The following is a 14,270-nucleotide window of genomic DNA, read 5'->3' on the forward strand; positions in this document are numbered from 1 at the left end:
TTTTTTTTTTTTTTTTTTTTTTTTCCTGGAGAAAGAATAAGACTGAAATAGAAAAAATACATAATTGGAAAAATACCCCAAATTAAATGTTATGCAGAAAGTAAGCAATTGTAGAAAACGATGTTGCCAAATAGCAGACAGCATTCACAGCAGAAAATTCAAACAGATGTAGCCAAAGCAACTGCAGAAGAATGCAAACACAATTATATATTATGATTATATAGCTAGAAGAGCAGTAATAAGAAGAACAAAAGATACATTGTTAATACAAATTATGGAGTGGGAAGAATTACACAAAGTCACACAATGAAAGAAAACAATGTATCTAGTGAATGAGTTTACTTAAAAAATAATAAAATTAAAATGCCCCACACCTAGAAATGCAAACAAAAGGAGTACCGAGGAGAAAATGACACCAGAAGGATGAGAAAGATGCAAAATAGAAAAGATTAACAATGGAAAAAAGTCATGGAAGGCCACAGAATATTTTCCAGCTTGTTCTGGAGGTTGGATTTGGAGTAAAGAAGAAGGTGGGGTATTTATACCACATAAAGTCAAACTTTTAGTTTAAGAAGATAAATAGGGAAAGTAATCTCCTTTTTTAATATAGTTGGTAGACAAATAAGATATAGTTTTAATATAGCTGGTAGACAAATAAGATCTTTCTCTAAACTCCTTCAGGAGCTACTTACTTCTTTCTACAGGTTAAACAGGGAGTCCAGAAGGTGACAAGTGGCTGCACCAAATTAACAGTTCTAGTCCTGCCCCCCTTTCCAGCTTCTTTTCTTTTCCTCCCACATCTTTCTTGTGTTGCCTCTGGAGTTCATCTGACTGATCTCAAGGTCAGACAACTAAACTCACTAACCTGGCAAGAGCCTACACCTTCGGAAGGTGGGCAAGGAGACTTTTTGTTGTTATCAGGTGGAACAGCCTGGCTCAGGGTAAGCAGTGGGATCCTGCAGCCAAGAGCAGAGAGGGCTACAGGAGAAGGGTGGAGGGAAGAGACAAGTCCTTTATGACAGCATCAAGCTTTTAATTTAATTTAAGATATCCCCTGAAGTCATAGGGAGCCAGTTTTGTAGCTTAACCACCTTAGCTAAATACCTGAAGTTAGATGGCAAGAACTGCACCACTGCCATATAGAAGAGGGGCTAATAGTATTCTTAAGCATTTTGCAGACTTATATTTTCAGATTCTCACATCTTTTCTATTCATGTTAACCAAATCATGCCCCAAAAAGTCTGAGTGAAGTAGAATTAGTAATATCCTCAACTGCCAGTCTTTCCTTTCCTATTTTGCTCCACAGCACTGCTTTTTTACTGTGGTACTTGAAGTATTATACACTTTCAAGAGAAAGCTACCACTGCATTTGCAGACATTTGTCTTTTATTGCAAATCTCAATAAACCTGTTGGGTCTGTTGGGTTTTATTTTTAATCTCAAAACCTTACATTATGCAAATAGATCAGAATCTGCATTTTCAGATTTTCATTTCTCGGTGGTGTTTACCATTTTCTTGTTTGGTTACATATGAAAAATTTCCCTGCTTGTTTAATATGCCTTATATTTGCTTTGATATACTTTAGTCATGAAGGCTTTGCATGGTATTCAGACTAAATTTAGCCAGTTTAATACTTTTTTTTTTTCCTATTTCTACTATCCTGGCTGCTTGCAGCTATTAAATGAAGTTTGAGCAAAGGTGAAATGAGGATTTTACTGCCTATAGGTACAGAAGTACAAACAAGCTACCCCAGGGCATGCTAGGGTGTGAACATGCAGCACATCACATGCTCTGCAGAAGTTGTCTGCAACCTGTTCTTTCTCTAGTTTATTACGTGCTATTACTACGCAAAAAAGTTTTTTTATGATACTTATGTTAGCCAACATGAACCTGTGTACATTATATACATATTCAGGCCAGGTGACCATGCTGGGCCCTTCTTCCTTAATGCACAAAATTATTTCCTTCTGGGAGTTACAACTTTTGAATATCTTGAAATAGTAGATGCATCTCGTATTTCAAACACTTCCACACATGGCAATAGACTACACGTGAAGAAACAGTTGTAGGTACCAGAAATAACATTAGGCAGTAAATACATGTTAGGAACATTCTTCCAAAAGAAAAGAAAAAAATCCTTGGAACCAGCTTTCCCTTTAAGAAGATTTTTATACTCTAGGACCTCCGAAAATTTAAACATTTGGCACATACTTAAATTTAAGCTTGGGAGTGGTCAGATTAAAGTCAATGAGAGTAAATAATGCACACAACAGTTATGCAGGAACAAACTCCTTGCACAATTAAGGATTTTCCTTGCTTTTATAACATATATACCTGATTGACTTATAATTTTAGTAAAAACAATGTATTTATCCTGTAAAAAAGCATGGCACTATATACACAATCTCTCTACAACTGTGCATGTGCACGTATACAGGTGTGTGCACACAAACACAAACTGTTCCTGTGCACTGACTGGTTCCTTGTGGTGACTGAGCAGAAGGTACAACGATGATTTATTACCTCGTTATATCTTCTCTAAATACGTATCATCCTCTCTCTATTATAGTGAATACATGAATATTGCAGGTTATGAAAGAAATAAATGCCAGAGGCAATGAGATAGGCACGTTACATAAAACTGCAAGCTCAGTGCAAGAGCTATGTGTCATCTGCAGCATCTGCCCAGCTCAACCTACTGAGCAACAGGGTGAAAAATGGAGAGCTGTGAAGGCATGAATAATACGTCAGAAAAATTAGCTTCTCATGGGATTGTTTTTTTCTAAAAGCAATGATTCATAATGGGCAGTCCAACTGGAGACAACATTTAAACTCCTGAAGAAAGCTGTTTATGATAAATACCTGAAAATAAGGTAATACTTGAGATAAACACCTTGTAGACTGAGAAGGAAATCCACTCTAGATGGATGTATAAGAGATGTGGCCTTCACCTTCTTTGACTTCTCTGAGGTACAAGTTGTCCAAAACTAAACTCATCTACAAAAACTCTGTCCTGTACTATAGTGGTCATTACATCCAAATGGGAATATATACCCAATTTGAAATGTAATTTTAGAAGCCTGGTGTTAAAACAACAAATCGTGATACAGAACACCAGAAAATATACCTTCAGGAAGTAACAATCAAGGATGGTAGAATAGAGGTCTTTAATACATGAATCATCTTAAAAATCAAAGCTTGTATTATCAATGAAAAATGTTAGGCTTCCTACTGCATTTGTAATTTGTTGTAAGTCTGAGTCTACAGTGGTTTTTTTGTTCTAGTCTGAAACTAGAATAAAAACCAGTCCTTTTGCTCTGTTGGCTTCTAAGACGTCTTAAGGCAGCCTCTGGGCTCATTTCTAAAAGGAAAGATTATATGTGATGGAAATCAACAACTATTAATGTATGATCTTCTCTGTAAGTGTAAGTAATAACTTGGGATTCCATTCTGACCTCTGAGACATGTTGAAATCAAATTCCTAAAGAGTAGGTGTTCACTCTGAAGACTGTTATTTTTTAGTTTCTGCAAAATGATTTTTCCAGACAAAAATTGCTGTTTGAGATTACTTTGTGACGACATATTCATTGCTTTTGTTTAAAACTTCTTCAGAAACTTTCACAAGCAAAAGCTGAAACTTGTGCTTCAATTAAAATGTGGGAAGCTTTGTCTGTAAAGGTTGATTATTGATATAATTAATATATACTTTATATATATATATAACTCTTTGTTCATTCTAACTATACACTGAGAAAATGTTACTTTTTAATATTTAATGTATTACTTTAATGGAACTTTCTCTGCTATTTTTAGTTTATTCTTAATCCCAGAAGCCACTTGCAAAACCTTACTAAGTTTAATTCCATATAGTTTAAGAAGACTACCTTCCTGAAATATCAATTCTATAAAAAGCCAACGGTCTTTTAATAATAAAATTTTTGAACTATTTTGCCTACCTGTGCTGTCTGCTGATAATTTTGTTAGACCTAAACTTAACTATGGCAATATATTATTGCACTTCCCTGACACTTCTTGTGTGGCCTTGAGTACCTCCCTCCCTTTGCCTCCCATTTCTCCCCAGTAAGCTGGGAGTGATCCCAGCACAGCCCAGTACCACAAACAGCACGGCCTCTGTCCCTTGTGCAGAGGGTTGGTGCTTGCACGCGGGGCACCGAGGCAGCGTCCGCGCCCCCCTCTCACCTGCGGCCTGTGTTTTGAGGCACGAGGCATTTTGAGGCGTTTCTACAGAAATGTGTTATATGAAATACAAAACTGAACTCCTTGTCCAGAATCATCAAACATCTAAAGTTTCTAGGAATGTGAATTCTACTCAGAAAAAAACACAAACAGAATTCTTCTTCTGAGATGTAGGTAATGTGGGGGCATGAAAAGGAGTGCCCTCCTGACCCCCAGCGCATATCCTGGGGCGGTAGATAGAGTTACTGTGTATCCTTACCTTGTATACCTGGTCATAAAATTACAGCGTTTTAAAATGCCCACAACACTACTAATTTCCATGAACACCTGCAGCCCTGGTTTCCATATGCAAATTATAAATTTAGCAGAGAAATGCTTCTTTACGTTCACTGCCTTTCTTACTATGGCGTCCCCTGTTGTCTTGTTGATCAAATGGAATCTCCTCAATTCTGTTAACTACTGCAAAGAGGCAGTTTTCCATTTTCTGAGCCTCTTCTTCTACAGGTTAAAATCCTTCTTCCTTAGAGGAGAAATATTTTTATGCTGTATTGGTTTGTTTGCTATCATGTAATTGTTAATTACATACCCAAAGCTAGTGTTTAAACAACAGATTTTAGAGATAGATAATTAACTGTTCAAAACAGTTCACAATGTCATAGAAAAAAGAGATAAAACCTAAGGTTTTCCTGCCATTGAATTTTTTAGTAATTACTGTTCCTTTACCACAGCTCTTTGGGAATTGAATAAACTATAATATCAATTGAAATATGGTGAGTTTCTAGCTCAGGAGGCTAACCTTTATCTTCTGATTCAGACAAATCAAATTGGGTTTCCTTCTTTTTTGTAGTCCACTTTACAGAAAGATACTGATCTGAGGCCCGTCTCCACATCAGAGGCACAGCCTGTGGCAGGGATGACAGACACCACCATTCTGCTCCGGAAACAGGAATGGTGCTGAGGGATTTTGCATGTGGAAAGGGAAAGGAGAAAGAAAAGGAAGTGGTTTTGGCCAAAGTAGCTAAGGTGAAAAATAAACCAACATTTACACTTAGGCTGAAAGTATGAAATTTCACTTCCCAGGCTTATCAATGCCACACTTAGTGTGTTTAATTTTGCTTGTAAATGTAGGAAATGAGAAGGGAATTCCTTTGCGTACAAGAAGTAATGGCAAGGTGGGACCTTGGGGGTGTATGGACTGGCCATTGTCTCACTGTTTCTCCGACACCTGAAAAAGAGCTAGAAAGGAGAACATCCGAACCAAACTCACCACCAGGGAGCTGGGTGGTTTGGCAGCCACACGGGCACCTCCTTGACCTCCTTCCGAAATGGTGTGCCCAAGCCTTGGTAAACATGCAGGAACTGAGTAACCACAGCAGCAGCTGGAGCACAGAAAGGGGTGTCACCTCCCCGAACGTAAGGAGGAATGGGTGTGAAGGGAGTGTAACAGAGAGTGTGCTGGCAGGTCAGCTCGGGCTGGAGTCCTGTCACCTCCTGCTGCTCCCTCCCCTCTCCCTAAGGAAAGCGGGAAAATGCTCTGAGGGTTCCTAGTTTGATTCCTTTTGATATAGCTTAATACTTGTGAATAACACCAGTGATTCAAAAGATTAAAATAGCATCATCACCTCCCTGTGAAACTATCAGTGTGCCCAAAACTGTTTATGTGTGTAAAATTATATAGCAACAAGGAAACGTACTTTATAGCTAATGTAACATGAATTTGTTGCTTGGGAAATGCATCATTATGTTTTCAGACACATACCAAGCATTTTTCTCTTTTTTGCTATTGTGCTCAGGATGCTAAATATTTAACTTTATTCAACCAATGGCACTCATCTAAATGAAATGAAAGATCATATCACATGGCCAGTCTTACAGTTACACTGGGCTATTTAATCATCTGCTTAACTCCAGTCGAAGTTCAGTGATCCAAAGCAGGTGAAATTCTGGGTGCAGTTTGTGATAACATCTTTGTGATCAGAACACTGTACGCTTTCTGAGCTCTTTCGCTGATAGAATTTTCAACAGTGAAAAGTTAAGACTTAATTTTCTGTATCTCAGAGGAATTAAGCTACTTCCCTGTTTTTCGAACCCAGAGAAACTGTGATAACACTTCAAGATGTTAGGAAAGAAAAAGGATTAGATGTTGGAAGAAAACTCTGAAGTTCTTATATTAAAATTATTTTTCGGATGCAATACTAAATTTATGAGGAATGTAAATATCAGTGAAAAAGTAACAACCTTGAAATGTTAAAAAGCAAGAACAGCAAAGCCTTGTTCATAGACAGACTCTAAAAGCATTACATATAGAAACTAAACATTGCAAAAGAGAAAAGGGGAATGTGGAATCAAGTCTCTTTGATTCTATTTTCTGTTTTACTCTTAACAGTTCTCCTTTTTTCTTAGAGGCAAAGCTTTTGTGACTTTCTTATGAACATCTTTAAGATTGCAAAAACTACTCCTAATTTTATCACAATGAAGTCAACATGTTTTGAAACTTTTTGAGGGCATCTCAAAACTACCAAGAGCCTAGAAATCAATGCTATAACCTGGGATGAGATGTGAGCTACTCAAATTCAAGCGTCAGGACCTAGCTCAACATGCTTATTGATTGTTTTTTTTGAGGGGGGAAAAAAAAAAAGTAGTTTTCAGCATAAGCTTTTCACAAACTGGCATAAAGTAATTATATTCTGTCCAAAATTCTCGGCCTGCCCAATCTATGCCATGTTTGAAATAACTCAGGCTTGGGTTCCTGAAAAGTAAGAAAAGAACCAAAGAGATCACCCTGAAATGAATAGGCCTTGGGTGATTGATATACTGTTGTGGTTTTCCGTGAACCTTTCTGTCTCAATGACCCGAACCTTAAAACAGGGTTCACAACTGAAACAATCAACAGAGTACCTCACCAGCAACTTTGAGTATCATAATTAGGCATAACTCTTTTAAATGGAAGAGCCACATGGTGGCAGGAGAGGACAAGGCATATAGAAAGATTGCTATGCTAAATTCTTCCTTCAGTTTTAACTGCATAATGCTCACTTTCACAGCACAGCTGAAGGTTCGCAGCTATAGTTTTATATCTGACGAACAAGAATATAATTAATCAGTTACAATGTTTAAAAATATGTCCATGACTTCTAAGTTTCTGGTATTACCCACCAAGTCCAATAGGGAATTATACAATGGATGTTAATATTACCATAACTGATGAAGTTCTGTTGGTACAGTTAGGATACGGAATCTGCAACGTGATTTTAGATTCTCTACACTGCCACATCTTGCCATAGCATGAAGTGTCAATGGCTAGAAGTGATCTTCACATAGCTATTTTCCTATTGTCACTTTTATGGTGACGCTACCAGGTTAATGACAGGCCATAAATAGTGCTTCAGGTTCACAATTCTCTGAAAATGAAATACTGAACCCTTTGTTTTTTATGTGATGTGATACATCATGAACAGGTCCACTATACAAAACCAGGAAGTCATATTTTTTTGTATGAAGATCCACTGAGAGTAGTACAAACTCCTAATCCTCTCATTTAAGACCCTCTGAACAGCCTCTTCACTTCAGTGTATTGTGATTGTGGATGTCCATAATGTTTCCAGACGTTTCAGTACTGTTAGCACTGTTTTCTAGTTAATACCAACGGAAATAATGATGCACTTAGTTGTAGACATTGTTGGTACTTACACAATTGCAGCCAAAATTGGTGTGTAACCAGTTACCTTTGCAATCAAATGCAGTTCAGATAGCTGATTTCTATTAAATTAAGAATAAGTGGATTTTACAGTTGTAGCAGATATATAATCTTCCTAACTTAAGAGTTGTGACTGTTGAGCCTGTACTGGAAGACTTTATAGCATGCTTTCCATTAATTCCATTGCTTAAATCATTGACTTTGCACATTCCATAAAAATATTTTTCTTATAATCTGAACCTTTTTTTCCATTTAAAATGCTGAATCTTTACTAAGAACTACCAGCATGGCTTTTAAAATAATTGACTTAAGGGGAAAGAAGACAGGAAGGAATCAAAGAGCATACAATACTCTTATCTCCATACCTATCAGTGCAAGCATTTTCTTAGTATTGTACAGTGTTGTAAAGTTTCTGAAATCCTGGTGGCTGTCATCGTAGCCCTGGTTACACCCAACTCTGACACTAACAGGAGCTGCACAAGCTACTCACCCTCTCAGAGGACAGGGTTATGTCTCTCTAAATGATGTTTTATTGGATTTTTTTTTCTTTAACCTATCAACAATCAGTGGCGATCTAGCTGAGGAGTTTTCTAATAAAGAACTCTTTTAGTCCTTAACTGATCTGACACACATGCATTTATAAAAACCCGGAACTGCCTTGCAACAGAATAGTTCTCATTTCCCTCTCTGTTCTCTTTGTATACTCAGCTTTCATAGCTGAACTTCTCAATTTCATTCTACGGCCGTATTCTTCATAATAATCTTAACTGATTTATTTCTTCACTTGCTTTTCCACTCTGACCAAATTTAATTTTTTCCTTACTCTCCCCTTTTCCCTATACATGCAGAAAATTGAGTAATACAAGATTTGTAGGATATAAAACCAGAGAAAAAACTTCAACATTGCTAATATTCTCTAATTCAGCATCTTCTAAAATATTTATTATGGATCAGACTCTTGCTTGAATGTGAAAGAATTGACATTAGTCTCCATGTCAGTAGTCTCCATGACATCTGTTAGCTGCAGGTTCTTCCACTCCTTTCACCCAAGTCCTGCATGCAAATCATTCTTTTTGTCCTGTCATTAGAAGTCCTAGTAGTTCCATAACTGCAGTCTTAACTCTCTTTAAAATCTCTCTTAACTTTTGCTTTACTTCTTCCTAAACAATGTTCTGCTGATTTTGTTAAAGAAAAAAATATTCTTTAGTATAATGCATTGGCCCATTTCTGCCTGCAAACTGTGATTTCTGTGATTTCCCGTCTTACCTCTTAAATTACAAGTTGCCTCTAAATATCCATGAAGCTCTACTGTTTTAATCCAGACCTCTGTAACAACTATTTTACCATGATGCTCACAGAAAACTTGTCAGAAGGCAACTAAAGGTGTGAGACTGATACTTGTTATTTGTTTGTTTTTGTTTTTTTTTTAAATCCTTCTTGTATACTGGCTATGCATGAACTAAAAATACTTTAGGCTCTCCTTCAATCCTTTTCATACAGCATGAATTCACTTGATGCAGCATGATTCTACTACAGTAAATGTGATACATTCCTGATATATACCCATGGAATGCTCACAGCAACTTTCAGGCAGGGTGGGACTTCCATGTTAGAGATTAACGTTAGAAGATTATTATTTTTTACAAACACGATAAATTCAAACCATCTGGTCACCTCCTAGTACTTGGTGTTCTAAGCAGGGTTGCATTGATTCCACCTCATGTTCCTTGTACTTCAGTGTAATCTGAGGTGACGTCCCCAGGTGACTGGAGCAGCCTGCTCTTCACCCAGCCTTCTTCCTTGCTGTGTCATCAGAAACAGCTCGACACTGAAACCACAGAGACAGACTTCATAAACAAGGACAGAAGTAAGGAAGTAAGAAAAATAAGAGGAACTCAAATGAGATGAAGCCTCATTTTTCTCAGAAGGGTTCGAGTGTCTCAAGAGTTACTGGCAAGACTGCTCTCACCTTCAAGTCACTGTTTTGAACTAGCTTGAACAAACGAGGAAAGTCTTTGCTTTCTATCAGTCTTCCAATATAAGATGGATATGTAATGTAGTCAACAGGAAGCATGAAGTATCACTATCATAAGATGCAGCATTTTGGACCAAACCTATGCTAGGTCTTCAGTACTGCAGTTGTGAGTAAAAAACAGTGAAGAAAATGTAAGAACTGAATATTGAGGCAGAAAATTCATGCATCTACTGTCAAAGAACAGAATTAGAATATAGCTACCATGCTGCTTTTTGGTCTGTTGACCAAAGAAACATGCTCATTGTTTAGCTAACTTAGTTTAGGTCTCTATACTAGGGACTGTAACTTCAGTGGAAGAGCAGCACCTGGTAGTAAACGATTCTGAGTCCCTAGAGTAACAGCTTTCAACTCAAAACTGCCTTAACTGATCATCTTATTATTCCCTGGGATGTGTTTACTGATCTGTGGATGTCACTGGTTCCATTTTTGAGATTCCTGGATGCAGGACGCAGCCTGAGCAGTAAAGTTCACTTGTCTGTGAGTGACAGGATAAAAAGAAAAGAAAAAAGGTCTGACTCACTGTTCCTTATCCATTGGTTTAACAACCCCACCCACGACTGCAGCAGGCAGCATTGCACAGACTGTGTACCTGGCCACTGATCCCTTTTGTGCTCTGTCCTGGGTTAGGCATAGCCAAGCACAAGGCACTTGAGTCAATGCTCCCAAAAGGCTTGTTGGATAGGAAATGGTACAAAAATACGGCTTCATTCATGAGATAGGTGATACACACACAGAGATGGTTAGGGGTTTAACCCAATTCCTAATAAGAAGATTGATGATAGCTAGGTATAGGGCAAAGACTGCTAGAAAGGAAAATTTTGGCCAGGTAGCTTGTACTAAAGTTGTGACAAGCTGAGCTCCTTGTGGCCTAGAACTCTGGTTCAGTCGCAGGGCTCACGCGCTGATTATTCTCTCCTCATCTGATCTGTGTTGTTGAATAGTGAGTGACTCCTATCTGAAGAACATTTTGGGAAATACAGCTTGATTTTGGGAAATACAGCAGATAACTAAAGGTGGTGCTTTTATTGTGAGATAGTGCCACACTGCTACATTGAATATACCAATAGCAATTAAAGAGCCATTGGTGGGGTGAAAAAAGTGGTATGTGGGTGGGGTAAAGTCTAAGGGTTTCTATCTGCTGCTTACTCTTTGCGGTGAACAAGGTCTTCTTAAATTTTTATTTAATTTCAGTGAAGGAGCCCTATTGATGGAAAGACCTCTGTGGTGTGGACTTTTCTCCCACTGAGAAGCAAAAAAATGACTTTTTCATAACAAGCAGGAATAAAAAATGCACATGCAAAGTTTAGAGAAATATTCTTCCACTAACAAGTAAGGATTTACTTCCCTCTGTTTATTTGTTTATAAGCTAAATCAATACAACTCAAGCATCCTTGCTTGTTACATGATCTGATTTTGAAAATTAAGTTCTAGTTAGTATTTGTCATTTTTATATTTAATATATCAATAGTTTAATTGCCACTGAAGTATGCAATGTATTTGACATCGTCTGTACCTATGTTTGCCCTACAACTTAACAGCTGTCCAGAGCAATATATTACTACAAACCATTGAGTTAGAAATAAGCAAGAGTAATCACGAAAGATCTTTGACACAATTGAAATAAAAACTTCAAAAGCAAACACCTGATGCCATGCAGTTTTCTCACAGTCAGTTTGCGCACATTCACAAAACTAAAATAAGATCCCTGCAAGTGCTGAATGTATTGGTTTGTTATGGCAAAGTCCACTCTATTCTACAAGAGAAGAAAAAATAATGCTTTGATTTGCAAGGTGAAGTTCTTACGATATTAGACACATTGTACTGCTACCAGAATTTTCTTACACATAAAAAATAGTATCAAGGATCTCTCCTTCCCTCCCACCAGAGCCTGACCCAATTCCTGTAATTTAACAGACATCTTGGAAGCTCAACTGCATCAAACTTTTTGAGGATACGCACAGTATGTAATATATCAATAGTTTAATTGCCACTGAAATATGCAACGTATTTGACATCATCTGTACCTATGTTTGCCCTACAACACAGAATTCTTGTGCCTCCTGTTTTTTTTCTGAAGAGGCATGTCACACTTCACATTTTACTTAAAACCTAGAAACAGAAGATAATTCAGTAAATGACCTTGACTGTGTAAACAGCCCTTATTACTTTCAAACCTAAAAAAAGCAATAAATAAAAATAGCATTATGTTTTCCAACTACCCAAAAGAGCTTTATGTGTCATCAATATACTTTAAAATCATTTTTAACCGTAACAGGAATTTAAGTGTGCTCTCTTAAAACTTTAGATTATATAAGGATTTTTGAGCATCTAAAACTTTTTTTCCCAGGGAAAACTTAGTTTTATGCTTTCAAAGCTTCTGCTTTTCACATAGACTCCCCCTTTTTCTTTTTTTTTCTGCAAACGGACTTTTTAGAAATCACAAATAATTTTAATGAAAAGTAAAAATGCTGTATTCCTGCCACTTTGAGCTTCTAGCCATCTTGCTGAGGTTCTCTGCACCACTGAGATAGTGTTAATTTCATACATGGATACTAACTTAGGAACTGAACTAGATTGCCAATGCCAATTCTTTTATAACACACAAAACAAACCCTAATAACTTTTACCTGCCTCTAGTTTTACCTAGTCTGCTTAGTAAATAATACTGAGAGTATGAGGAGAAAGGACTACTGAAGGAATGACACAGAATCACATTATTCACTAAGTCCTTGTTAGAGATTTTCTGTGCTTGTTAAAGTATCTTCTCGTTTGGTTACAACCAAACTTTTTTTCTTGTCTTCCTCTGCTACAGTCTGACTCATCTGTTCAAAGAGCTTTGAAATCTTGGCAAACCTCAGGTGATTCTGAAATCTTCGTGCAGCAAAAGCATAAAGTAGAGGGTTAATACAGCTACTGACGAATACAAGTGCTCCAGAGATGTACACTCCTCTGTCCACAACTTCTTCCAGTGCCGAGGATGTTTCCTTGTTAGAGAGCTCTATCTGCATTGAAATAATATCTAGGGTGTTAAAGAGATGATGAGGGAACCAGCACAAAATGAATGCCACCACAATTCTGGCAATGAGCCGTTCCGATCGCCGCTTCGATTGGTAAGTCATTCTGCTTATTCTTCTTGCAACACACATATAACAAGTGCAAATAATTAAAAAAGGGATTACAAAACCTGCAAGAGTCTCCAGCAGAAGATATGAAGCTCTCTGTTTATTAGAAGAGTAGTTGCGACACGTGCACATTAGTTGACCATTTGTTTCTTCTGTCTCTTGAAACGGAATGACAGAAACGCCGAACGCAATAGACAGGAACCAGATGAGGAACATGATTAAACAGATCTTCCTTTTTGTTTTGTATCTTTGAATTGTTAAAGGATAATACACAGCCATTAACCGCTCCAGGCTCAGTGCTGTAATTAGAAATATACTAGCATACATGCTGCAGTAAATAATGAAAACCAGCATTTTGCAGATGATGACTCCAAAAACCCATGAGTCAGCAAAGGAGTAAATCCAAATTGGTAAAGTAATCAGTACAAGGACATCTGCAATGGCCAGGTGCAAGATCAGCAGGACCGAAGGAGATACTTGCTTCATTTTTGCACAAACAGTCCAGATGACGATGCAATTTCCAGGGGTCCCAATAATAAATGACAAGCTCAGTATCACGCAGACCACTGACCTCACAATATTCCACGTTGGGTGGATGTTGCTTTCCTCAGCTTGACTCATTCTGGAAATCCTTCTGTTCTTCTTGGTTGCCAATATCCTTTGTGCTTTGCACTCTGCTTTTATTCTGAAGGTGTTAGTGAACTACTTGAGAGAAGTTCTCTAACGGGTATTCTGTAGACTATATAAGCTCACATCCTTATGCTCACTCTTACAAACATATGACCACATATTGTAGTTCCTGTTGTTTAGGAAGACTGTGCATTTTTGCATACCAAGTGAAAATACAATGTAGCACCTGCCTTTGCTTTTAATTATACATCCATCCTAGATCAGCAGATTTTAAAGCATGGTGGTGGTCTTTCAAAAGTCCCCCAGAAGATTTAAAGAAGCTTGCAACTTTGTTAAAGTTACTAAGCTAATCAACAGCTATGAAGAGAAAGAAATCCTCTTATTCTATTCCACTCATTTGTATGAATAATTCAATGTTTTGTTTTACAAAAACAAAATAAGATGAGTGGCAGATAAATCACAAATGTGCATTATATGTTTGACATGACATTCCATACCAAAGCATTGTGCTTACTGCCTTCATGTCATCTTTTTAAATTCAGCAGAAATGTTAATCATGCTTTAGAAATATGCTGGCATAAAGGCAATC

At 37.4% G+C, this 14,270-nt stretch overlaps 1 protein-coding gene and 1 long non-coding RNA gene across 2 annotated transcripts in view; both read right to left on the reverse strand.

Moving 5' to 3' along the window:
* Positions 1–25: 25 nt before the first annotated feature.
* The window catches only part of LOC106888182, a 29,977-nt gene continuing 15,732 nt past the window's right edge, over positions 26–14,270 (reverse strand). The window contains exons 2-3 of the long non-coding RNA XR_001412054.1: positions 9,569–9,722; positions 26–42 (exon numbers count right to left, since the gene is read on the reverse strand). This is a non-coding gene — a long non-coding RNA (uncharacterized LOC106888182). The remainder of the gene's footprint in view (positions 43–9,568; positions 9,723–14,270) is intronic.
* LOC106888181 (leukotriene B4 receptor 1-like) lies at positions 11,323–13,770 on the reverse strand. Its single transcript, XM_014942214.1, has one exon. The coding sequence runs from the start codon at positions 13,670–13,672 to the stop codon at positions 12,662–12,664; it is 1,011 nt and encodes a 336-aa protein (XP_014797700.1). The 5' UTR covers positions 13,673–13,770; the 3' UTR covers positions 11,323–12,661.

The sequence above is a fragment of the Calidris pugnax genome, unplaced genomic scaffold (genome assembly GCF_001431845.1).
Source record: "Calidris pugnax isolate Ruff unplaced genomic scaffold, ASM143184v1 scaffold28, whole genome shotgun sequence".
In the NCBI taxonomy this organism is placed as follows: domain Eukaryota; kingdom Metazoa; phylum Chordata; class Aves; order Charadriiformes; family Scolopacidae; genus Calidris; species Calidris pugnax.